Consider the following 24408-nt stretch of genomic DNA (forward strand, 5'->3'; position numbering starts at 1 on the left):
GGACTGCTAAGAAGAGGTCAAAGGGAAATTAGGTAAAAGAGAGAAACTTTAGTTCCGTGAGAAGATAAGAGTAGGAAAAGGAAAGGGGAACAGTGAAGAAAGAGACACAGATATTGGGATAGTGAGGAAAAAAAGTTGAGTATTTTTAAGGAGTCGTTTTGGTGGCCATGGATACAACTTGCTTTTCTGAGAGCATTTATAACCTCATACCCAGTGACTGGAAGGAGCCTCCCCACCGTCCTAGGTATGTGGGTAAGCAAAGATTATCACTTGAAATTAGAATAGGGAATAATTATGCCATTTCAGGGTTAACTAAGCATCATATAATGTTGAAAAATATGTATTTTTTTGTCTCAGTGAAGTAGACTTGAATGTCAGCTTCTTAAAGAAGTGATTGCACAATCTAGGTATTTATCATCTCCCAATTCACAGAGAGGACCGCCCAGTGCTGTGAGAGGGCCATTTCTTTTATTATGTTAGCTGCCTGTTAATACAGTATGTAATTGTTTTCTAATTTATCTAATTGTTCATACATGATGTGGCATACAAAATAGCGTGAAATCTCTTGTTGCTGTTGAAAAGGGAAAATCACAGTTTTATTATTCTGTGTTAGGATACTTGTTATGTGATTTCAGGAGTTCATTGTTTTATTTCTGACTACACTACCGCTCCCTCCCCAAAGGGATAGTAGTTATTTATTTCGGAGATGATAGTCAAATGTAAATTTGTGTTTCTGAGACTCAGTTGTAGGTGAAACAAAATAGATTAGCTTCTAAAGTCTTTTTCAAATCTGATAGTGGTATAGAAGGAAGAGGAGATGGGTGGAGACCCCAAAATACGTACTTGAGTTTAAAATTTTGTGTAGGTGTTAGACTCCTTAAACTCCCCTCATTTCAAAAAGCTAACCCTACTGAAAAAAAAACCAAAAAGCTAACCCCCAAGTAAATATCTCAGTCACTCACTTGTGTAGGGGCTTAGAATTTATGTAATCCATGGGGAGAATGGAAGATAACCAGTGCAGAAAATCTTATTCCTCCTAGTACTTGAAATATGTGCTGTTTTTTTTTTTTTTTTAAATCCTTTCTTCTTCTGCTGATGCAAGTCAAAACCACACTGAAAGAGTACCAGGCTAAAAAGTAGGCTCTGAAACTAATTGGTTTGGGAATCATGAATAAATTTTCATTTGTTTTCTGATGTGTAAAACAAACTAAATGACTCAGCTAATCTTTTAGATTCCTTTCAGATCTAATGGTCAATTATTTTTACTAGTAATTACTTGGGGTACATAACATCAACAAGTGGGAAAATCCTTCCATTTTAAGCCCAAGTGTCTTAATTTTAACAAGAGCAGTACCTATATTATTTTCCATTAGCTTCTCAAAATCTAGTTGAGAATGGAAAGAGGAATGTAAAGTAAGATGTGATGGAATTGCAGAATTTATGAGTATTCTAATTAACTTTTGCTGAATGAATTTATGGTCAGAAATTCCTGTAACCTTTCTGTAACCACTGGTAGATTGTATTTTTTATTGAGTACTGGATTTGAATGGTAAGATATTTTATTAGATAGGCGTTTTGTTACTGGTAAATTAAAAAGATGCACCTTTATGGCACCTAAGTATTTTTTCAAGAAATTTTATAGGAACAATCTTTATTAATTTGGCAAGCAGTAAGTGAGCCCCTAATATGTGTATAACATTGCCCTTGGGGAATGTTCTTGGGGAATTTTGGAAGTGACAGCACAAACTCCTTGGTTGATTCTGAAGGAATAAGTAGAGAAAAGGACCTCGTGGTGAAGGGGAGAGAAGGCATCCAAATGTAGTGCCAAAGAACTCTCTCTGTTAGGGTGAGAAGACAACAATCTACATTGTCTGCAACAACCCTGAGGGGGTTTTAATTTGACAAGATGTCATGCAAGCAAACTAGTAATACACAAAAACAGAGTGTATTAACACATTTAACAAATTCCTCTCACCACACTAACTTGCTCTGACCCAATCCCTTTACTAATAGTGAGAATTAATCATAAGAAAGAAATGTATTAACCTCCAAGGCTTATTTGCATTACTGAGTTATAAATTCAGCTTCAAGAAAACTCACTGCAGTTCTGTGCAAGACCAGCAAGATGACCGTCCAACTTTCACAAAGAGGTCTATTCCTCAACAACTGACTGCATTGTGAAATTCCCATACTTCAGAAGTTCCAGTCTCCTTGGGACACTACAATATAAACTTTAACATGTTGACTAACAAGAAAACCATTTATTATTGGAAGTCCTACTGAGAAATGCAAGTAACTAAATGAGAACATAGAAAATGGATATATGGAACCAAAGTGGGGTGAAGGGCATCCTCTTGCAGTTGAACTTAATGATCTGGGACTCAAGATATGACAGTGTTAAAGTCAGTAAGAAGCCATGAATCCGTTTTCAAAATTTCAGTTGCTCATGATGCATGAGGTGGTTTCTGAGATGTTCACCAAATATGTCACCCTTCCATTGATGGCTCCGGTTAGTTAACATCACCAATCATTCTGTCTTTTCCTTTTGTTTAAGGTAATATTCCAGGTGTGTACTGAATAGGCCATGGGACCATTATACCTTTCATTACAGTGCAATACTTTTATTAATGCACTTATTAGCATTTTAACATTCATATTCTCCCATTGCCTCACATTGAAATTCCCTCATAAATTATGGCTAAGGTCATCTGTCCCATCGTATAATTAATGTAACTGATTGTTTTTGATCTAAATTCATTGTTATCTATGGAGATAGTTTTGAACTTTGAATCTTTCATATACTCTCTCAAACATCCCTCCCAGCTTTGTGACATTTGCAAATCTAATGTCTTTTATATCTCCATCTGTCATTAAGTAGGACAAATACTTTGCACTTTAGTGGGCTACTAGACACCTTTTTCTAGGCTGACAGCAATACTGTTTTTAAGAGTTCAGTCAGTCATCCATATGCATCCATTAATCAATTCATAGTTATCTACCTTATAAGTAAGGATAAGAGGCTTTGCTAACATAAAGTTGTGTATTATTATGTCTGAGGTATTTGCCTGATTCATGAGTCAAATAATCTGTAAAAAATATGATGTTCATTTCAATGACCTGAAACCCCAAATGGCTCATTTAATCATTACTTCTCTATAAGCTTTCAGATGATTTCCAAAATTGACATCAGGCTCACCCGTGTGGAATTTCTGGATGCATGCTTTTTAAAAATGGGAATATTTACAGTCTAACTACCCATTAGTTGGCTGGGTTTTTTTAAGGCTTTCTGGCTTTTATTGGTGTTATCTATGGCATGTAGTCAGAATTTCATTTTCAGAGGTTCTCATCCTTCTTGGACTACCTTTTATTTTATTCAATTTCCATTCTGTTAAAGCTATATCTTCTGAGGCTTTGTAACATCTCTTTGTTTAAAGTCCAGTTATGTATCTAACTTTGCTAAGCAATCTTGACTATTATGAAATCTTAGATGACAGGGTCATTTTCCCCTGAGGGTCTTACCTACTTTGTTGATATTTTGTAGCTAATAATTAAGTTGGGGAAAGCAGTAGTCCCTTAAAATTAATTTATATTCAAAGAATGTAAAAAATATTCTAAAGTTTTTGTTTTCAGTATGTTTTCAGTTTTATGTTAAAATTCCCATTGTTCCAATATATGGTCTTGGAGTTTTATAACAGTGTTAGAAATTGCTATTCAGATTTTAATTTGGCTGTCTAGTCTCAGCAGACTTTCATAATAACACTTCTCTTCATCTCTTGTAAAGAAAAGAAAGTAAATTTTACAACTACTAATATGGGAAGAGATCATATTAAGTTTTTAAAATCAAGCTATATTTCATACATAAATAAAAATATAGAAAATGTATTTGGAAAATGGATTGAGGAGATAGAGGAAAACTATATTTTTATTCATTTTTTAAAATTGAGTTGTGATTGGCATATACTGCTATATTAGTTTCATATTTTCTTATTTTTATAATTTGGAAAAGTAAAAAATTATTCCTATAGAATAAAATGTATTGTTTTGTATAACAAATGGGTAAGCTAATGTATTGAAGCTCACAAAATAATGTATTGAATCACAAGATTTTGCTCACAAAAATAATGTATTGAATCACAAGATTTTGAAAATTAAAAAGAAGTAAGCATATACACACTTTTTTCTTACCACAGGGAAAGTTATTTTATTAATCAAGGGATATTTACCAGGTCCAACTTCCATATGAAATTTAAGGCACAAGGTTGGATTGAACATTATTTTTGAAAGTATCTAATAAACTCAGTTTAGACCATAATTAATCCCTAGACATTGAGTTCAAGATTAAGGAAAGGCCCCTAAAAGCAAGAAACAATTCAATGTTTCTTCAAACAAATTTATCTGTATAAGAAGAGGAAACAAGCTGTTAAAAGTGCTATAGCTAAACTTCTTCCAATCAAGGATGGAATTTACCCTCTCACCTTAAACAACTAAAACACCAGGGAAAAAAAAGTGTAAAACAATAGTTTTCAGAAAATGGACAAGAGACAGCACACACCAGTCATTCCTGGGAGAAGGAAACAAGCTTTAGGATTGCCCCAACACTCTTCCTAGAAAGTTTCTAGACCAAAATCCAGGGAAGAGGAATTTAAAGAAAGCCCGTCAGTTCTCTGAGTTAAAGGAGACAGAATTCAGAGTCTGGAAAGGTTAAGGCATGTAGAATTCACAACACAGAGACACAGTACCAGAGAGAATTGGAGAGAGAGAAAATGAGAGAGAGTGTATGCTATGGAAATATGCAAGAGGATTTTTCTGAAGTTGTTGGTTGACAGTACATGTATATGATGAAACTACTGAGGCCAGAGAAATAACCAACAGAAGGCAGTAGATCCAGATTAAGTTCAAATTTCCACCAGCTGGAGTGGAACCACCTCTTAAGACACACGACATTGAGCAGTGCACTCAAAAGTATATTGCCTCAGTAATGGGGCCAAATTAGAACTAGACTCAAAGCTCTTCTGGATCCAGAAATATAATGCATAACCAATAGAAAAACCAGTCAATACAAACAGACAAAGAAATGACATCAATGAGATATTTGATAGACCAGAGCATTAAAACTATTTTAAATATTCTTCATGTATTCAAAAAACGTAAAGGAAAACATTAGCAAGATACAAAGAGAAATGGAAAGGTTAAAAAAAGATTTAAAAAAGAAAGACCAAAATCTAACTTCTGGACATAAAGGTTATCACTGGGTGGGATTAACAGTAGCTAAAACACTGAAGAAAATATTGTTGAATTTGAAGACATGGTAATAAAACAATACAAAATGAAAGAAAAAATTGAAAAGGAAAATAGTCGATCAGTGCATTGTAGACAACATCAAGCAGCCTAACATAACTATAATTAGAATTGCAGGAGAGGAGAGAGATGGGTAAACAGGAAAAGTATTTGAATAACAGCCAAAATTTTGACAAATTTAATGAAGCTTCCAAATACAAGACCAATGAGTTCCAAGCAGAAAGAAGAAAAAGAAGGAGGAGGAAGAGAAGAAAACCACACCAAGGGACATTACAATCAAATTTCTTAAAACCAGTAATAATAATAATAAAAACCTTAAGAGCAGCCAAAGGAAAAAGAAACATCACATACAGAAAAAGAAAGAGCAAATATCTCAAAGAATGGAAAAACACTGTTGCCATAGAGCAAAGGAGTGCTGAAATGATTTTATTAATAGGAGATAGAGTAGATTTTAGAGTACAGAGTTTTATTTTTTTATTTTTATCTTTTTAAGATTTCATTCATGAGAGACACAGAGAGAGAGAGAGGCAGAGACACAGGAGGCAGAGGCAGAAGGAGAAGCAGGCTCTATACAGGGAGCCTGAGGCAAGACTCAATCCCAGGTCTCCAGGATCACACCCTAGGCTGAAGGAAGATGCTTAACTGTTGAGCCACCCAGGTGTCTCTATACAGAGTTTTAAAAGGGATAAATAGCATTACTTTATATTGATGAAGTGGTCAGTTCAAGAGTATATGAAAATTTGGAGTGCCTGGATGGCTCATTCGATTAAGTATCTACATTAGGCTCAGATCATGATCCCCAGGGTCCTGAGATCAAGCCCCACATCGGCCTCCTTGCTCAGTGGGGAGCCTGCTTCTCCTTCTCCCTCTGCTCCCCCTGCTTGTGCTCTCTCTCTGTTAAATAAATAAAATTTTAGAAAAATATATTTTATTTAAATTCAATTTGCCAACATTAAATACATTTAAAATCTTTAAAAAGAAGATATGATAATTTTAAATGTTATGAACCTTCAAACATAGCTTCAAAATATATGAAACAACACTTGATAGAACTAAAAGAAGAAATGAACAAATCCACAATTGTAGACAGAGATTTCATCATCTTTCCATAATTAATAGAACATTTGAAAACACTACCAGTTTTACCTAATCAATATTTGTAGAATATTCCAGCCAGGAACAGCCAAGTACACTTTCTTGAGTGTTTAGAGAGCATTTACCAAGATAGTCCATACTTTGTGCCATTGTACAAGTGTCAGAAAGTTTAAGAGAATTGAAATTGTACAAAATATATTCTCTAACCATAGTAGAAATTAATTACAAACCAGAAAGACACCTGGAAAATCCCCAAATATTTGGGAACCAAACAAAACACATGTGAAGAAGCTCTTCAGTCGAAGAAGAGATCAAAAAAGAATTAAAAAGGTATTTTGAGCTGAATGAAAAATTTGTGGGATGCAGCTATAAAAGCAGCTCTTAGAGGGAATTCTACAGTTTTAAATATTTCTGTTAGAAAACTATTTGGTTTAAAGTCAAATACCTAAAGCTGCACCTTAAGAAACTAAAACAAAAAGGGCAAAGTAAGCCAGAATAAGGAGAAATAATAAAGTGTGGAAATCATTGAAATGGAAAACATGTGAACATTAGAGAAACACAATGACAAGATCAATGATAAACACCTAGCTAAACTGATCAGCAGAGAGAGAGAGAGAGAGAGAGAGAGAGGACACAAGTCACCAATATTAGGAGTGGGAGAAGTGACATCACTCTTGATGCTACACATGTTAACAAACAAATACTATAATCTTTACCCTGGGACCTCTTTCTGAGGGCAAAGCTTCCATCAAGGGTGTTTGATAGGGGCTCAGATAATTACACTTTACATCTGTCTCTGAATGAATATAGGCTTATATGTATTTAAAATGTATGCATTTCTTTTTTTTAAGTTTTTATTTTATTAATGAGAGACACACACAGAGAGAGAGGGAGAGAGGCAAAGACACAGGCAGAGGGAGAAGCAGGCTCCATGCAGGGAGCCCGACTCGGGATTCGATCCCGGGTCTCCAGGATCAGGCCCTGGGCTAAAGGCAGCACTAAACTGCTGAGCCACCTGGGCTGCCCAAAATGTATGCATTTCTTAACTTGAAATCACTTTTACTGGAAATACAAATGCTACAACTTTTTTTAAATTTTAGGTACATATCTATTTTTAAGACGTCTATAAAAGACAACATGCAAAAACATAAAATGGCAATGAAGTCTATGGGACCACCAAAAGTTGAAGTACCTTCTCCAAAGGATTTCCTGAAGAAACATTCAAAGGAAAAAACTCTACCACCCAGTAGGTTTTAACATTTTTTTTAAATATCAAAAGTGCTAACAGATCATTTAACTAGAATTATCTTACTGCCAGTGAATGTTAAATATTCACAAGTGATGTTTTACTCATTTTTAAGAGAATCTGAAATTCTAGGAGAAAGTGGAAGTAGAGAATGCAGTGGCAAAAGAAAGTGGAGAATGCTGAGTTGTCTCCCAAATAGGCTTTCCCTGTGATGGTGCAAGCATCTGAACTACCATCTTGGACTATCCAATAAAGCCCCACCTCCAGTACCACATGCTTCACCATCTTTGTCCATAGCCATGCAATTTCAGTAAAAATAACAATGATAAGAAGTGTCCTAAGCCCCAGTAAGAAGAGTACCTGGCATCTAAACTCTGTCTGGTCTTTTCTGCAAGAGATGAGAATCACAACTATTAAAACTGGTTGAAGCAACTATCTGGCATGGGCTTTAAGCCTCCCAGATCTCTAAGACCATTAGGACAGTAAATGAGTCAGGTGTAATGGAGGGACCTTTGTGAATGAGTGGGAGACAAAGCCAGCTTCTTCGGCATACTGTGTGTGGTCACACATGGCCTCATGCTTAAAAGCTTGGTTTAATGCACTGCTTTTGCCACCTTGAAATTCTTAATTTTTGATCAAGGAGCTCCATGTTGTCATGGAGGCCTTGCAAATCATGTAATCAATCATAGTCATAGAGTATATAGATATTAGGAAGAAAGTTATCTGGAAAATGGACAGGTGTGTATGCATGAAAACAGATTCTTCCTATCCCTGATGTGTCTTTCCTGATGTTTTAGGACAATAGAGAGAGGAAAATTAGTCTTGCTCTTTTGAAAAGTTAGCTTTTTTATGTTACCTGGCATCAGGGAAATAATGCAACATCTCAAATCCAGCTAGGGTATACCTTTTGACAAAGGTGAAAGTACCAAATTGAACACCAATAAAAAATAAATTTATTATTAAAAACAAACAAACAAACAAAGGTGAAAGTACTTCTCCCCGTGGCCGTATTTTATATCCTACAATCATCTCTCATACCCATAATGCCATGACAAAGGCTGAGGATATTATCAGAAAAGATGGAAAAAGCAAATCTAAAACTATGACATTCATGCATAAATTCATGTCTTTCAAAAGTCTCTTTTGGATCTTTCTCAAGGGGAGTTTTGGTATTTTGTGACCCCCAATCACTTGAGAACACTGGAAAATCTTAAAATGGAATTAGTCTGTTTTAATGATATTATTTAACTTCTCATGTATCTTCTCTGAGTTAAGCAAGTTATATAACTACCAATCTAAATAAATAAATCCTAAATATCAAATAAGGGAAGAAGTCTATCTCTCCCCTTATAACAAGACAAAACAAACATATAATTATATTGACCTATGAATAATCAAGAAGGTTGGGGTGTTGTGAGAGTTCAGTCCAATGAGTTAAAGGTAATATAGACCAAGGCTGCTTCCTGGCTCTTTTTGCATGTTCTGTCATTTTGAATACAATAGTTTTGAAGACAATAATTTGCTAGACACACTGAACAATACCTAACAGATACATGAACATTTATGTAAATTCAATTGTTAGAACATATGCATGACTACAAGGCTATGTTGACATTGCCATTTTGATATAACCTTAAGAAAACAAACCATTTGGTGTTTAGATTTATAATTATGACTACCAATGATTTGTGAAAAGATCCTCATCCCATTTTGCAAGCCTCACCCACTGCCAACCCCTGCCCCTAGGATGAGAGAAAAGATCATGTTTAAATAGGTATAACATAAGAGAAAGATGGGCCAGCTCTAGGCACCATCCAGTGGACAACCAAGGGTTATAAGTTATTCTATTTACTCATCTAAGAATAAATTATCAGCCTTTCTAAAGTGTTTCCTCATTTTCTAAGAATTCATTTTTACCTCATATATATTTCTAAAGCTACAGATTTCCTTATAGTTACATTTGCATGCACTTTCAATTCATAATTAAACATGGCCTCTTTCACATATAGTTCAAGCAAGTTTTTACATTATATTCTATGTATTAAATTTTATTTTTTCTTTCCCCACTATAATGTAAACTCCATGAGAACAGGGACTTTGTCTCTTGTTCACTACTGTATCTGCAGTTCCTAGAGCATTAGCTGGGGAGATAGTATTTGCTTAACAAAAACATATTGCATGAATTAATGAATAAATAAATATCCAAAAACTCCTTTATATTTCTGGGTGTGCAGAACTAATAGCAGAAGTATTGGCTTACTAGAGCTGCCATAACAAAGTATCACAGACCCAGTAGCTTAAACAGAAGTGTATTTGGCACTGGTGTTAGGGCTTCAACATATGAATATTGAGAGGGACACAGTTTGGCCCATAGCAAGAGATTAATCCAATCCTTAAACATTTAATAATAAGTATCTTTTTTCCTGCTAATAAAAGTTACACAAACTCATAAAAAGTTCAAGCAGTACAGAATTGAATAAAATCAAAGTATCTAGTAATTGTGCGGGGCTAAGATTTGAGTAAGGTTTTGTGAAGATGCAGGCTATTTTTTTTTAAGATTTATTTATTTATTCAGAGAGAGAGAAAGAGAGGCAGAGAAAGAAGCCATGCAGGAAGCCTGACGTGGGACTTGATCCCAAGACCCCAGGATCACACCCTGGGCCGAAGGCAGGCACCAAACTGCTGCACCACCAGGGCTGCCCAAGATTCAGGCTATTGCCTTTAGTTCTTGAAAATAGAATGTAATTATTTTACATTTTAGCATTCTGACAAACCATTTTGATGTAGCTATATAAAAATAGATGAGTCAGAAAGGTTAAGTTGAAGAGGTTGTGTAAAAATGGCCAGTTTCATCTGCTGCTGATGAAGAGAATGTGGTAGAGAGAAATAAGATAAATTCTGGATAGTAGGAATTTCAGGAAGTGAGATGCAACCAGGGAGGAGTGAATTGGAAGCTTCAACTGTGTTTGTAATTTTTATTCATTAAGCTGCATGTTAGATACATAGCTACTATATGATCTTCATACCTTATAATAAATAACAAGAGTTCTACTGAAAAAAGTCCATAATTCTTGGACTTTTATCAAGTTTGACCTACTGGTGACTTTATAGTAACTTTCCTCTGAAGAAATAATTCTTAGTAATATTGCTAGTACTCAGAAAAGAGTTTCAATATTTCTTTGAATTTTTTTCAGTGGAAAAGCTGAACATTTGTTGTTGATATCTTTATAAGAAAATATTTTCACGATAGCTAGTAAAAATATGTTAATTAGCTAGCAAATGATTTGGGGTGCTTATCTTCTTCTCTTAGATTGGTATACTGTTCTCCAACATATTAATTATGTTGTGCTTGATTTTTGGGATTTATGATTACTGATTTTTCTCCCAAATATTTGAATATATTATTAATAAAACTCTAACATACTAGTGGTAAAATATCTAGATATTATAAATAGTACTGAATAGCAGTGTTTACCATTTAATAGTAACAAGGAAATGTTGTATTTAACAGAAAAAATGTTTGATCGGAATGAGCCCAGAAAACCTCCTGTGCCACTGAGGACTGATCATCCAGTCATGGGAATACAGAGTGAAAAAAATTTTGTAAACACAAATGCAGCCGATGTCATTATGGGAGTGGCTAAAAAGCCTAAACCAATTTATGTTGACAAAAGAACTGGAGACAAGCATGATCTTGAAACCTCAGGACTAGTTCCAAAATACATCAATAAAAAGGTAGCCTTGTGGTATATTAATGAGACCTAAAATGCAAATAATTTAAGTATGGTGTTCATAATGATTGTCCATATTATTATTAATAGAGTTCTCACTGGGCAAATTATCTAGATTGCCAATTCTCATTCCTCTCCAATTTGTGTTTGGTCCAAATCTAATGTGATGAAATTATGGAGAATTTGGAATGAATAACACCATGTAGTCCAATAGGGGGGAAAGCTCTTAATTGTTTCCCTTAATTTCAATTATTAATATGTTTCACAATTACAACAAACATTCTCTAAAAGATGTTAATTTTTAGTGTGGTGGAAATTTCATGAATAGCGTGGTCATTACAATGAGTCATTACTAAGAAATAACTTTGGGACGCCTGGGTGGCTCAGCGGTTGAGCATCTGCCTTCGGCTCAAGGCGTGATCCTGGAGACCCGTGATCGAGTCCCACATTGGGCTCCCCGCATGGAGTCTGCTTCTCTCTCTGCCTGTGTCTCTGCTTCTCTCTGTGTGTCTTTCATTAATAAATAAATAAAATCTTTAAAAAAAAAAAAGAACCTTTCAGAAAGGTCCTAAGATTTAGTCATCAGGTAGCAGTAACTTGGTAACAGAATGAGGAAAAATGAAGATGAAAATAATTTTAGAGCCATCCATCCTATCAATGTAGTGTAAATACTTCAGATTACAATTTCAACTTGAATGTATTTAGAGTAAAGCAGACCTTGAAAGTACTGTACAATAATCTCGTCCTTTGGGGGCCTTCCTCTATATCTGAAAAAATGCTTATCAGGTCAGCATATAATTTCAATGTTGAAAATTATAGGAGCTTTAGTTTGTTTAAATATAGAAGATCTTTAAAATTTAAAAAGCTTAAAAAATAAAAATAAAAAATAAAATTTAAAAGCTTACAAAAATACCTTAGAGAGAACCTATTTTACTTTTTATACTTAGAGAGTGCAAAATTGCTTGGAATACATGTAAAATATGAGTGTAAAACCTAAAGAATAATAATACATAATAATAAGTTGTGGCAAAAAAGAAAGGAACTGCAAAAGGAAGAAAGGAAAGAAGAGGAAAAATAGTCATGTATGAGGGGTTTGCATTGAGGTAGTCCAGTGATATACCAAGATGAATCCAATGCCTGTTTAAAATCAAAATGAGAACCTCAAGGCTGTTGTCAGAGTACCACACTTATTCTCTTAGAAACTCTTGTCACTCAATAAGCTGAGACAACTTTGGAAGACCTTAACAGGTATCTAGGGTTGGCAGCACACGATGATAAAGTTATTCCAGGCTTCTCGGAATGTGTCCTCCTGTGCCCTGAAGGCTGTTCATAGCCCTTGTCCCATAGGGGGTGGAATAACAGAAATTTCACTTTTCTGGCTGACTCTTTAAAGCAACTTCCAATCCATTATTTCTCCACTGTGATGTAAAAACCCTTCTCTTTGCCAGTTATGGGTTATGCTACCAAGTGGCCACACTGTGCCCCTCCTTCTGGCTGCCTTCTGCATAAGCTATCCACTTCAATATATTCTCTGCCCTGAACAGAAAATTGAGAGCATTCGTCATGGAGACAGAAAAATATTAAGTTAATCTCCCTGTGCTTGTTTACCAAGCCATGCAAACGCTCTGTACATATTACATTCTTGGTGTTGCTGGCCAGGCATTCAGTGTTCACGAAGGACTTTCTCAACTTACTCTCCACTGATTGGGGTTAAGTTTTTAAAATCTATTAATGGTAAGTGAGATAGCAAGTCTTTAAAGGGCAATGCCATTTTTTTAAAAAGTGAGTGTTTTCATTACAAGTAAAATATGATATGCCCATTTGTGCCACAGGAAACCATCTGTGAAAACAAACTGAAGCACTGATGATTGCCTGAGGTCTACAGCACTGGTAGTAAGACAGCGTTTCAAATTCTGCCTCTGCCACTTAACTCTGTGATTTTTCACACATTATATTTATCACAGGGTTGTAGTGAGGATTAAATGATATAAAATCTATCAAGCACTTGACAAAATATCTGAGACCTAATAAAAGTTCAATAGAGAGGGATATTATTAATTATTAATGTCAATAGTCTGTATTAGCCCTCAGTGATCCAACACGGGGATCACTGCACTGAAGCTTTCACCCATTTGTGAGATAGTTCTTTTTCCTAAAATGTATTACGTTATTCCCTTTATTAAACAGAGTATACCAAACATAATTTAATAATTTGTGATGACTCAGAATCATCATTATGAGTTTCAGTAACTACTGAGCTGTAGCGAGGTTTTGCCCTCAGTGTTTCCTGAAATGAATTGGACTGTTTACCACTGCACTAACTTACCAGAATACTGTGCTCTTAGAATTTATTTGTAGAGTGTTTTGCAACTTGCCAGGACATGTTTATAGCTAGGATATCTATCCTTTTTTTAGCCAGGATGGGTTAAGTTATGCTTTGGTAACAGATAACCCCCAATTTTAGTAGCTAAAAGCAACTAAGTTTTATTGTTTGTTTATTCTCCATGTCTATTAAGGGTTGGAAGCTCTGCTTCTTGTCCTCATTCCAGGACTCAGGCCATCTAAAACATTTCCTATCATTATATTAGACAGAAAAAGAACATGGCAAGTCATCCATAAATTCTTGAGGTTTCTACCCAAAAGGGACAGAGGTCACTTTCTCTCTCCTTGGGCAAGTCAGATCACATGATCACATCTTACTTATTTCAAGAGAATCAGGAAAGTGTTATCCTATCAACTGCCTAGAAGGAGAAGAACCAGAATATTTATGGATAATTTAAATGACTATCATACCTCTTAACAGCTGCTTCCTCAGAGTTTTTCACTGGACCTCCTTATTTATCTAAAGTAGATCCTATTTCTTTCTTTCCCCTTACTATTCTTTGTTTCAGTTTGGAGCACTTATACATATATTATTTTATACTCTATTTTTGATAAGTTTCTCCCACCATAGAATGCACATCTATAAGGACAAAAACTTTGCCCTTCTTATTTATAGTATACCTGGCATCAAGTAAATTCTCAATGTTTTGAAAATTAAACAAGGAGTAGTTCTGTTACTGTACATAGTGATATCATAGTTGATCTGAAAGAATCACAGCAGATTGTTTCACTGTCAGTCGTTGCAAGTAACCCAGGTGCCTTAAAAATGGATTTTGTATTCCAAAAACAACCTACGGGTTCAAGGTCAATTTTCACTTAAAGGAGACGAGCTTCATGTATTTGTTTCTTACAATGCTTTGGAAGAATTTATCTCCTTTTATTTAACAAGGTCTTTTTTTTTTTTTTTTTTTTTTTTTTTTTTTTTTTTTTTTTTGCAAAAGAGACCTTAGGATACTCAGGATATGTAAAGGTAAAAGCTGAAGCACCTAAAAGAAATGAAGAAAAGCTAACTCTTAGAGGTAAAGCAAGGACAGAGTCATTAGCCAGGAACAGGTGCCGGAAACATTCAGAAGAGAACAAAACAAGCAGCCACAGTATCAATTCAGATGGTTTTAAAAGATGAGAATCAACTAGTTCCCAATAGTAAAAGAAAAAAAAAACATTGAATTTTGTCAATTTGCCATATTTTGAGCCGAGGCTTTAAATCAGTAACGTTTCTTTTTCTCCTTGTCATTAGTTGATATGTACACATGCTAAGATTGCATTCAGAATATTGATTTTTTTTTCTGAAAAATCCTTATAAGGATTATGGTGTCACACCTGAATATATATGTAAGCGAAATGAGGAAGTAAAGAAAGCCCAAGAAGAATATGATAATTATATCCAGGAAAACCTTCGGAAAGCAGCTATGAAAAGGCTCTCTGATGAAGAAAGGGAGGCGGTTCTTCAGGTAAGAATTCTGTAATTTATATTCATATGTAGCTCTTTAGAACATCTCTGAAAGAACAGCCCATCATCAATAATTATGAAAGCCTGTACCTTGTCTTTCAAATCAGAACACTCTCTTTGGGTTATGGCAACGTTCACAGTACAGCACATTGACTATGTGAGGAGAGCAAAAGTTGTAATCAGAATTCTTGAGGGATGCCTGGGTGGCTTAGGGGTCCAGCCCCTGCCTTTGGCTCAGGTCGTGATCCTGGGGTCGTGATCCTGGGATTCCGGAACGAGTCCCCTATCGGGCCCCCTGCAGGAAGCCTGCTTTTCCCTCTGCCTGTGTCTCTGCCTCTCTCTCTCACTCTGTGTCTCTCATGAATAAGTAAATAAATCTTTTTTAAAAAAGGAATTATTGAATAACATTTTGTTTCCAAGTTTGTGAGCTTTGTTTTGTTCCGGGGGGTAGTTAGTGCTGTAAGGAAGCCCACCTTCTCCTTTGTGAACATGTGTAAGGAAAGCAAAAAGGCATTTTTATTTCATTGTCATGTTCCTGAATTTTTAAAAAACAATACTCATAAAATAGATATTTTTCACTAGATGGAGCTCTAGAATAATTGAAACTGTTCCTAGACCAACTTTTCTTTCTTTCTTATAAACCAAATATCCAAATTTTAAAATATCCAAGTGTTAGGAGTTTTTAAAATATATTTTCCTTATTTTAAGTTAAATAGGCCTAAAGATATATGACCTTTGGTGTTTAATGTAAGACTCTTACCCGAAGTACTTAAAATATTGGGGGATGTGAGCAGGGTTGCTCTGTCATCATCTTTAGAGAGTATTTATTAAGCACCTAACTGTACTTTCCTATAATCATGCTATATCTTACAGAGGTAAAAATGGTACTTTATTCTTGTTTTGTTATTTTAAAAGATTTCTACCAAGTCCTTTTAAAAAAACAGAAAAATTTTTCCACATTAACTTCTGTTGAAAATGTATTTGTATGCTGTTATAAATTCTTAACATTTATCAATGTCATAATCATTAGTAAACATTTACTATATTCCTCTTTTGCAAAGACTATCATGCTAAGCCTCAAGGATATTAAAAAGGGCATAAAATAAGATTCTACTGTAGACAATGTTGTAATATAATGAATGTAAAGTAATAAGTATAGATGTACATATGTAGATATGAGTGTGTGTGTGTGTGTGTGTGTGTGTGTGTGTGTGTGTGTAGAGACTGTAAGTTTTATCAGGTGCTAAGACAGAGTATCCACTGAATGATGTAGGTACGTGTTGTTAGCGGGGCTCTACACTACAGCAGAAGAGGCCTAAGGACAAGGACTGTGTCTTTTTGTTGAAAGAAGTCTCCCTCGTATCTAACCCAGTGCCCATTATAAACACAGATGTTTATATGTGTGTGCTGGACAGAAGAAAGGAAAAAGGCTGGCATACATGGAGATGGGACTTTGGATGTCATTTTCAGAGAGTACTGGGTTTTGGTCCATTCTCTCTCTCCTCCCTCTTCCTGTTTCTTCCTCTTTCTTTTCCTCCTTCTCCCACTTTATCTCTCTCCAGTTTAGATTCTACCATTTTTAAAAAGTACATGCTTTTGTGAAAGCCAGGTTTTTATATCTAACCAATGCTGAAAAACAGGGAAAGACACCTGGATAGATCATCCAGACAGAAAATCAATAAGGAGACCTCAGCTTTAAACAACACATTAGACCAGATGGACTTGACAGATATATATAGAAAATTCCATCCCAAAACACCAGAATACACATTCTTCTCAAGTGTACACAGAACATTCTCCGGGATAGATCATATGTGAAGCCACAAAACAAGTCTCAATAAGTTTAAGAAGATTGAAATCATATCAAGCATCTTTTCCAAACATAATGGCACAAAACTAGAAACCAATTACAAGAAGAAAACTAGAAAAATCACAAACATATGAAGATTAAACAATATTCTGATTAATAACTAATGGATCAATGAAGAAATAAAAAGAGAAAAAATACTTTGGGTGGCTCAGTTGGTTAAGTGTCCAACTCTTGGTTTTGGCTCGATCTCAGAGTTGTGGGATCAAGCCCTGTATCAGGCTCTGCACTTAGATTCTCTTTCTCCCTCTCCCTTTGCCCCTCCACCCACTCATGCTAAATAAATAAATAAATAAGATTGTTTAAAAAAATATTTTCAGACAAATGAAAATAGAAATGCAACCAAAATCTATAGGATGACAGTCTAAGAGGGAATTTTATAACAATAAAAATCTCAAGTAAACCATCTAACTTTATACCTAAGGGAACTAGAAAAAGAACAAAAGAAGCCCAAGGTTCTAGAAGAAAGGAAACAATAAACATTAGAGGGGAAATAAATGAAATGGAAACTAAAAAGACTAGAAAAGATCAATGAAACTAAGAGCTGTTTCTCTAAAAAGATAAACCAATTTAACCTTTAGCTAGACTCACTAAGAAAAAAAGAGAGGGGTTAAATAAATAAAATCAGAAATGAAAGAGAAAAAGTTACAACTGATGCTACAGGAATACAAATTATCATAAAAAAAACTACTATGGACAGTTCTATGCCAACATTTTGGACAACCTACAAGAAATGGACGAATTCCTAGAAACACACAATCTTCCAAGGCTGAATCATGAAGAAGTAGAAAATCTGCATAGACCAAGTACTAGTGAGTAGATTTAATCAGTAGTCAGAAAACCTCCAACAAATAAAACTTCAGGGCCAGATGGCTTCACTGATGAATTCTACCAAACATTCAAAGATTTAAACATCTATCCTCCTAAAATTCTTCCAAAAAATTGAAGATGAAGGAATGCTGCCAAACTCATTTTACAAGGCCAGCATTACCCTGATACCAAAACCAGACAAGGACACTGTATACACTCAAAATTCATAGGCCAATATCCCTGTTGAACATACATACAAAAATCCTCAACAAAATATTAGCAAGCCAATTTCAATGTTTCATATGTACATTAAAAATATCATTTACCATGATCAGGTGGGATTTATTCCATGGATAAAAAGATGATTCAATATCCATAAGTCAATCAACATGATATACCATAGTAATAAAATGAATTAAAAACCATATGATAATCTCAATAGATGCAACAAAAGCATTTGATAAAATTCAATATCAGTTTAATGATAAAAACTCTCAACAAAGTGGATATAGATGGAATGTGTTTAAACATAATAAATGCTGTTTATGACAAGCCCACAGCTACCATCATGTGAAGAGCGAAAAACTGAGAACTTTTCCTTAATATCAGGGACAAGACAAGGATATTCACTCTCACCACTTTCATTCAACATAGTATTGCAAGTCCTAGACAAGGCAATTAGGCAGGAAAAACAAATAAAAGCCATCCAAATTGGAAAATAACTAAAACTCACTATTTGTGGATGACATGATTTTATATATAAAGACTCCACCAAACATTTCTTAGAACTAGTAAACAAATTTAGTAAAGTTGCATGGCACAAAATCAATACACAAAAACCTGTCGTGTTTTTATACATTAACAACTATCAGAAACAGAAATTAAGAAAATAATTCCACTGCAAGTGCAACAAAATGAATAAAATACCTGGGAATAAATCTATCCAAGGAGGTGAAAGATCTGTGCACAGGAAACTTATAAAACATTGATGAAAGAAATTGAAGAAGGCAAACTAAATTCAAAGATGTTTCATGTTCATGGATTGAAAGAATTAATAATGTTAAAGTTTCCACATAACTCAAAGCAATCTACAGATTCAATGCAATCTGTAGATTCAATGCCTATCAAAATTTCAATGGCATTTTTCACAGAAATGGAATAAACTTGTATAGCACCACACACACACACAAAAAATCCCAAGTAGTTAAAGCAATCTTGAGGAAGAAGAACAAAGTTGAACGCATCACACTCCCTGATTTCAAACTACATTACTAAGATACAGTAATTAAAAAAACAGTGTGGTAATGGCATAAAAACAGACACATAGATCAGAGGAAGAATAAAGAGCCCAGAAATAAACCCATGCATATATGGTCAATTAATTTACGACAAAAGAGACAAGAATATACAATGAGAAAAGAACACTCTTTTCAAAAAGGGTGTTGGAAAACTGGACAACCACATGCAAAAGAATGAAACTGGACTATTATCTTACACCATATGCAAAAAATTAACTCAAGATTGGTTAAAGACTTGAATGTAAAACCTGAAATCATAAAGCTGCTAGAAGAGGTGGTAAACTCCTTGATATCAGTCTTGGCAATAGTTTTTTTGGATCTGACTCTAAAGGCAAGCGCAACAAAAACAAAAATGAACAGCAGGGGAAACCATCAACAAAATTAAAAGGCAACCTCCTGAATGGGAGAAGATATTTGCAAATCATGTACCTGATAAGCAGTTAATATCCAAAATATATAAATAACTCATGCAACGCAATAACCACCACCACAACAAAACACCCTCAAACAATCCAATTAAAAAATGGGCAGAGGATCTGAGTAGATATTTTCCCAAAGAAGACAGCCAGATGGCCAAATGGCACATGAAAAGAAGCTCAGCATCACTAATTGGGACAGTGCAAATTTAAAACCACAATGAAACATCACCTCATACCTGTCAGAATGTCTATTATCAAAAAGACAATAAATAACAAGTGTTGGTGATGATGTAGAGAAAAGGGAACCCTGTTGCCCTGTTGGTAGGAATGTAAATTGATGCAGCCACTACAGAAAACAGTATGGAAGTTCTTCAAAAATTAAAAATAGAACTACCAAATGATCCAGTGATTTCCACTTCTGGGTATTTATCTAGATGAAAAACACTAATTTGAAATGATATATGCCTCCCTCTGTTCACTGCAGCATTATTTACAGTAGCCAAGATATGGAAGCAGCCTAAGTGCCTATCGATGTATGAATGGATAAGGAAGATGTGGCATATATATCTGTGTGTGTGTGTGTGTGTGTGTGTTATACTAAGTGAAATAAGTCACACAGAAGTACGATTTTACTTGTAAGTGGAATCTGAAAAACAAACAAAACAAAATAAAAAGCATAAACACAGAGACCAGAGTGGTGATTGCCAGAAGTAAATGAGGTTGGGGAGTAGATGAAATGGGTTAAGGAAATCAAGGGATACAAATTTCCATTTATAAAAATAAGTCTGGAGATGTATGCTCTGGTGATTGTAGTCGTAATATTGTATCATATATTTGAAAGTTGCTAAAAAGATAAATCTTGGAAGTGTTCATCACAAGAAAAAATATTTTGTAACTTTGTACAGTGATATGGTAACTAGACTCACGCTGATTATTTCACAATGTATACAAATATCAAATCATTATATTATGTATATGAAACTGATAGAATGTTATATTTAAAAAAAGAAGAAGAGAGGAAGAACTTCCCTCAGAAGGAAAAGGCTCTTCTGTCCCATGTCTTTTTGGCTATAGTGGATAAGCAGTCCTCGGTTTCCTAATATGGTCACTGCAGAGTTTGAAAGGACAATAGCAGACCCTTCCTTATATGCCTTATTAGCCAGGAAATATAGCTGCCATGGTAACAAAGCCACCAGCTATGCTCCTGAGAAGCCCTGAATCATGTTTCCCTCCCTGGTTAAGAGTTGCACACAGCACTATGACAATATAGTTGTATGTTCCTGAGTAGGCCACATTCTGCTCATTCTTCATAAAATAATTGTCTCATTATACCTGGAGGATCATGTAGTCTAATGATTCCACACTTCTCATTTTACATATGAGGATATAAAATGCAAGTTTATTAAGTTTTGTTCATTTATCGATTCATTTACTTGAACAGGCTCTGTATCCAGTCCGGGGGATAATGTTGTGAGCAAGACAAATGGCAGTCTTTACTGTCAGTGAAACCAGAGTTTGGTTTACATTTGCCCTTGGTCGCAAAATTATCTAGTAGCTAAAAAAGGACTAAAACCCCACATCAGCCAATTCCTATGCCAGTGCTTTCCCACTACATTGTACACAGGTGCAATGGAAGTAACAAAAGGAAGCTCAGAGATCCAGCAAGAAATACAGGCACCATCAGCCAGGATTCTGAAGGGTATTTAAGAAGGAACTATTTACAGAAGTAAATCAGGGCCAAGGGAACCAACAAAAAACAATGAAGCACCTCAGGTCTAAGGACAGTGGGAATCCATCACCACCCTAGGCTCGAGGGGCAGAGGCAAGAAGTAGTGTTACCAGAGCCTGGTAAGATCTGGAGCCTCGAAGAGAGGCCACTGAGCAGTGTTGCAGTTACAGACAGGTGAGCCAGAACTACTGTCCAGGAAATATCAAGGGAGAGGAAGAAGAAATGCCCCAACCTCTCTCTGCCCCCACCAGTGCTGAACTCAGTGGCTAGAGGGCAACGGAGCTGGGGGATGATGTAAGGAGCCAACCTACAAGGATGAACCCCTGCCTCCACCCCACAACACCCTGGCCCTGGTCCCAGGGCAGGACAAAAAGGCAGAGAATGGATGAGGGTATGGTGGATACAGAAGGAGCATGGAACTAAGGCACTTCTTACTTATTTTATGACTGCTTCTCCTTTATTTTATGACTGCTTCTCCCTTATTAGCTTTTACCAAACTAAGAATAAAAAAAATAAAATAAAATGAAAAGCTAATTTTTTTTAAAAAAGGAAAATGACTATTCCTGTAATGAATAAAAGTTTTTTTTAGATAAAATAACAAAAATCAGTCTTAAAAACAGCAGAGAGGCTATTTCAATATAATATATTGGTTACATTTAGTTCCCATTCCTGCCTGTTGACTTTGATCCAAATGTTTTTGTACACACTGGAAGATAAAGCAAACTATCCTTTAAAAGATTAAGGCTCCAGTGAAAGAGTGTAGCTGCTGTGACCACAAGTAATGTGGAAATATCACTCAAGTAGCTATGAAAAACCTTTGATATTTGAAAGTATATAAATGCATAGATTTCCTCTCTGCAGTAGGCACCCCTGTGGAGCACTGTGGAAACATATTTTTCATTTCATAATGAAAGGCTATGAAAAAAGAATTCTTCTGAGGACATCTTTTTGGAATACATCTCATACACTATTAAGAACTGTGTTGTCCCATCCTCCTCTTTTCAAAATGTAACCTGGGTATTTTCCCTGTCTTATCCTTTCCTTAAATCTTTCCTCTAGTCTCACTCAATAAGAGTTCAAACTCTGCTCCCCTTTGCCCCAGCCAACCTAGTATATACAGTGTGCCCTATCCCTATCATCATTTTTACCTAGGCATAGGAATAAACCACTGAAATTTTATTATCTTCCAGAAGTTTCTACTAGGTAAATTTGTACTATGAGGGCTTATTAGAAAAGTGTTATTATATAAGACACTTCTAATCCTCTCTTACACCTCAATATATAGCCATGGATTTCAAGGACCATATTTTCAAGGTAATATTTTAAATTCTACTTTCAGTTTGACTTCTTGTTTTTATGTAAAAGAAATGATTTGTGTACCCATAGTGAATAACAGGAAGTGTTAATTTTGCAAAAAATTTCATTGCTCGAATTCAATTAGAGGTTTCAGCCCATTTTGTCAATGAGACCTCTAGTCACTGTGATAAGAAATGGGGAATAGGCAGATGAAAATAACCTTTATTGCTCCTTAGAGATCCCTAATTTTGAATTGGTCGGTTTCTGAGAATATAAAACATTAACTACATTACTGAATTAGCATGCGGGTTACATTTAATGACATCCCAGTCATTTCTGGTATACATTAATGAGAAGTATAGACCCCTTGACTCTAGGAAGAGTTCTTTCTAATATATTGAAAAAATACACAAAGGATCATCTCTTGTTTAATTGAATTTTGGCATTTTGTGCAGTTCCATTTAGTCGAATATAAGCAAATATGCCATGCAAGTCCAAATCAAGTCTTTTGATGAATGGGGATAGTGGTTCAAAATAAAATTCTAAATATAGAAACTAAAATTTTTAAAGAAATAATTTCCTATTCAAAAACATGTCTCTCTTGGGGAGGGGGTGATAGTGGGGTGGGGGAAAAAAGGATTCTCAGTTGTTTTTACCAAAGCATTTGCCATGAGCTTAGTTTCACACTACTCATAACTGCATATGCATATTTAATGGCAAAAACAACAGTAATGGTAACATTAAAAACAGCAAATAAATACTCCCTCTGGGAACTGAGCACACAATCGAGGACAGGATTTTGCCTCTGCACAATATTTTCTGTGACTGGAGCCAAGTACTCGATACATACATAATCGTTTTGTAAAGTTATTTTCATCAGTTTCTTTTACCTATTTTACATTTTTCTTCACCAGGACACTATTTTTTTAACCATTTACATTGCTTTTGCCGTTACCTAATATTTATGGTTCTCATTACCATTTGCAGGGGCTGAAGAAGAACTGGGAAGAGGTGCATAAGGAGTTCCAGTCCCTCTCGGTATTCATCGATTCCATCCCAAAGAAGATCCGCAAGCAGAAGCTGGAAGAAGAGATGAAGCAGCTGGAGCATGACATCAGCATTATTGAAAAGCACAAAATTATTTATATTGCCAATAAGTAATAATAGATTTTTAAAAATATAGTCGTTTTAACATAGGGAGAAAAAAAAAACCCTGGAAAGGATCAAAATGAAACTTTGCTTTTCAAAGAGGAAAATACTGTGAAGAGAATAAAAATCGTCTTTACCAAAATGCATAGGCAATGATTCAAGGGTCATCGAATTATTCTACTTACCTGAGAGAAAACTTGTTTTTAACACAGCATTAGGTTTTCCACGTATAAAGGAAAGTTGGATGTGGCGTGTTCCATTCTGTAGTGTGATCCATTATTTTTACATACTTGTTTTGCATGAATATAAATTTCTGGGGGCTGAAGAATAAAGTCAGCACTCAGAACTTCAGATTCTGCACTGCATGATACAAAGAACAGAACATTAAAAATGGATAAATATTTTGAATTGCACATAGTGGTGTATGCTTTCTTACTACTCCAGTGTTTTCTACATGTTGCTTAATATTCCCACACATTTAACGGCACGTACACTCTGATAGCGCATGTCATTTGCAGCTCTTCCCAACTGCAAATGCTTTTCATGTCCATAATCTGCCAAAAGGCTTACATTTGGAGGGAGAGGAATGAAGAAAGTAACATAAAATCAAGAAGACAACTTATAAAATGCATTGTGGA

The 24408-nt window shown here is 35.2% G+C and overlaps 1 protein-coding gene across 1 annotated transcript; it reads left to right on the forward strand.

Moving 5' to 3' along the window:
• The first annotated feature begins 119 nt into the window (after positions 1-119).
• On the forward strand, positions 120-24314 carry ENKUR (enkurin, TRPC channel interacting protein). The gene is made up of 5 exons (XM_055332685.1): positions 120-244; positions 7494-7639; positions 11151-11374; positions 15057-15203; positions 23609-24314. The coding sequence occupies exons 1-5, from the start codon at positions 168-170 to the stop codon at positions 23780-23782; spliced, it is 768 nt and encodes a 255-aa protein (XP_055188660.1). The 5' UTR covers positions 120-167; the 3' UTR covers positions 23783-24314.
• Positions 24315-24408: the final 94 nt, after the last annotated feature.

This window comes from Nyctereutes procyonoides, unplaced genomic scaffold, assembly GCF_905146905.1.
Source record: "Nyctereutes procyonoides isolate TBG_1078 unplaced genomic scaffold, NYPRO_anot_genome, whole genome shotgun sequence".
Lineage (NCBI taxonomy): Eukaryota > Metazoa > Chordata > Mammalia > Carnivora > Canidae > Nyctereutes > Nyctereutes procyonoides.

Coding starts and splice junctions, on each gene's coding strand:
- ENKUR (XM_055332685.1), top strand. CDS start 168: ATGGATACAACTTGCTTTTCTGAGAGCATTTATAACCTCATACCCAGT. Junction 245..7,493: donor GAGCCTCCCCACCGTCCTAG/GTATGTGGGTAA, acceptor TTTAAATTTTAG/GTACATATCTATTTTTAAGA. Junction 15,204..23,608: donor AAAGGGAGGCGGTTCTTCAG/GTAAGAATTCTG, acceptor TACCATTTGCAG/GGGCTGAAGAAGAACTGGGA.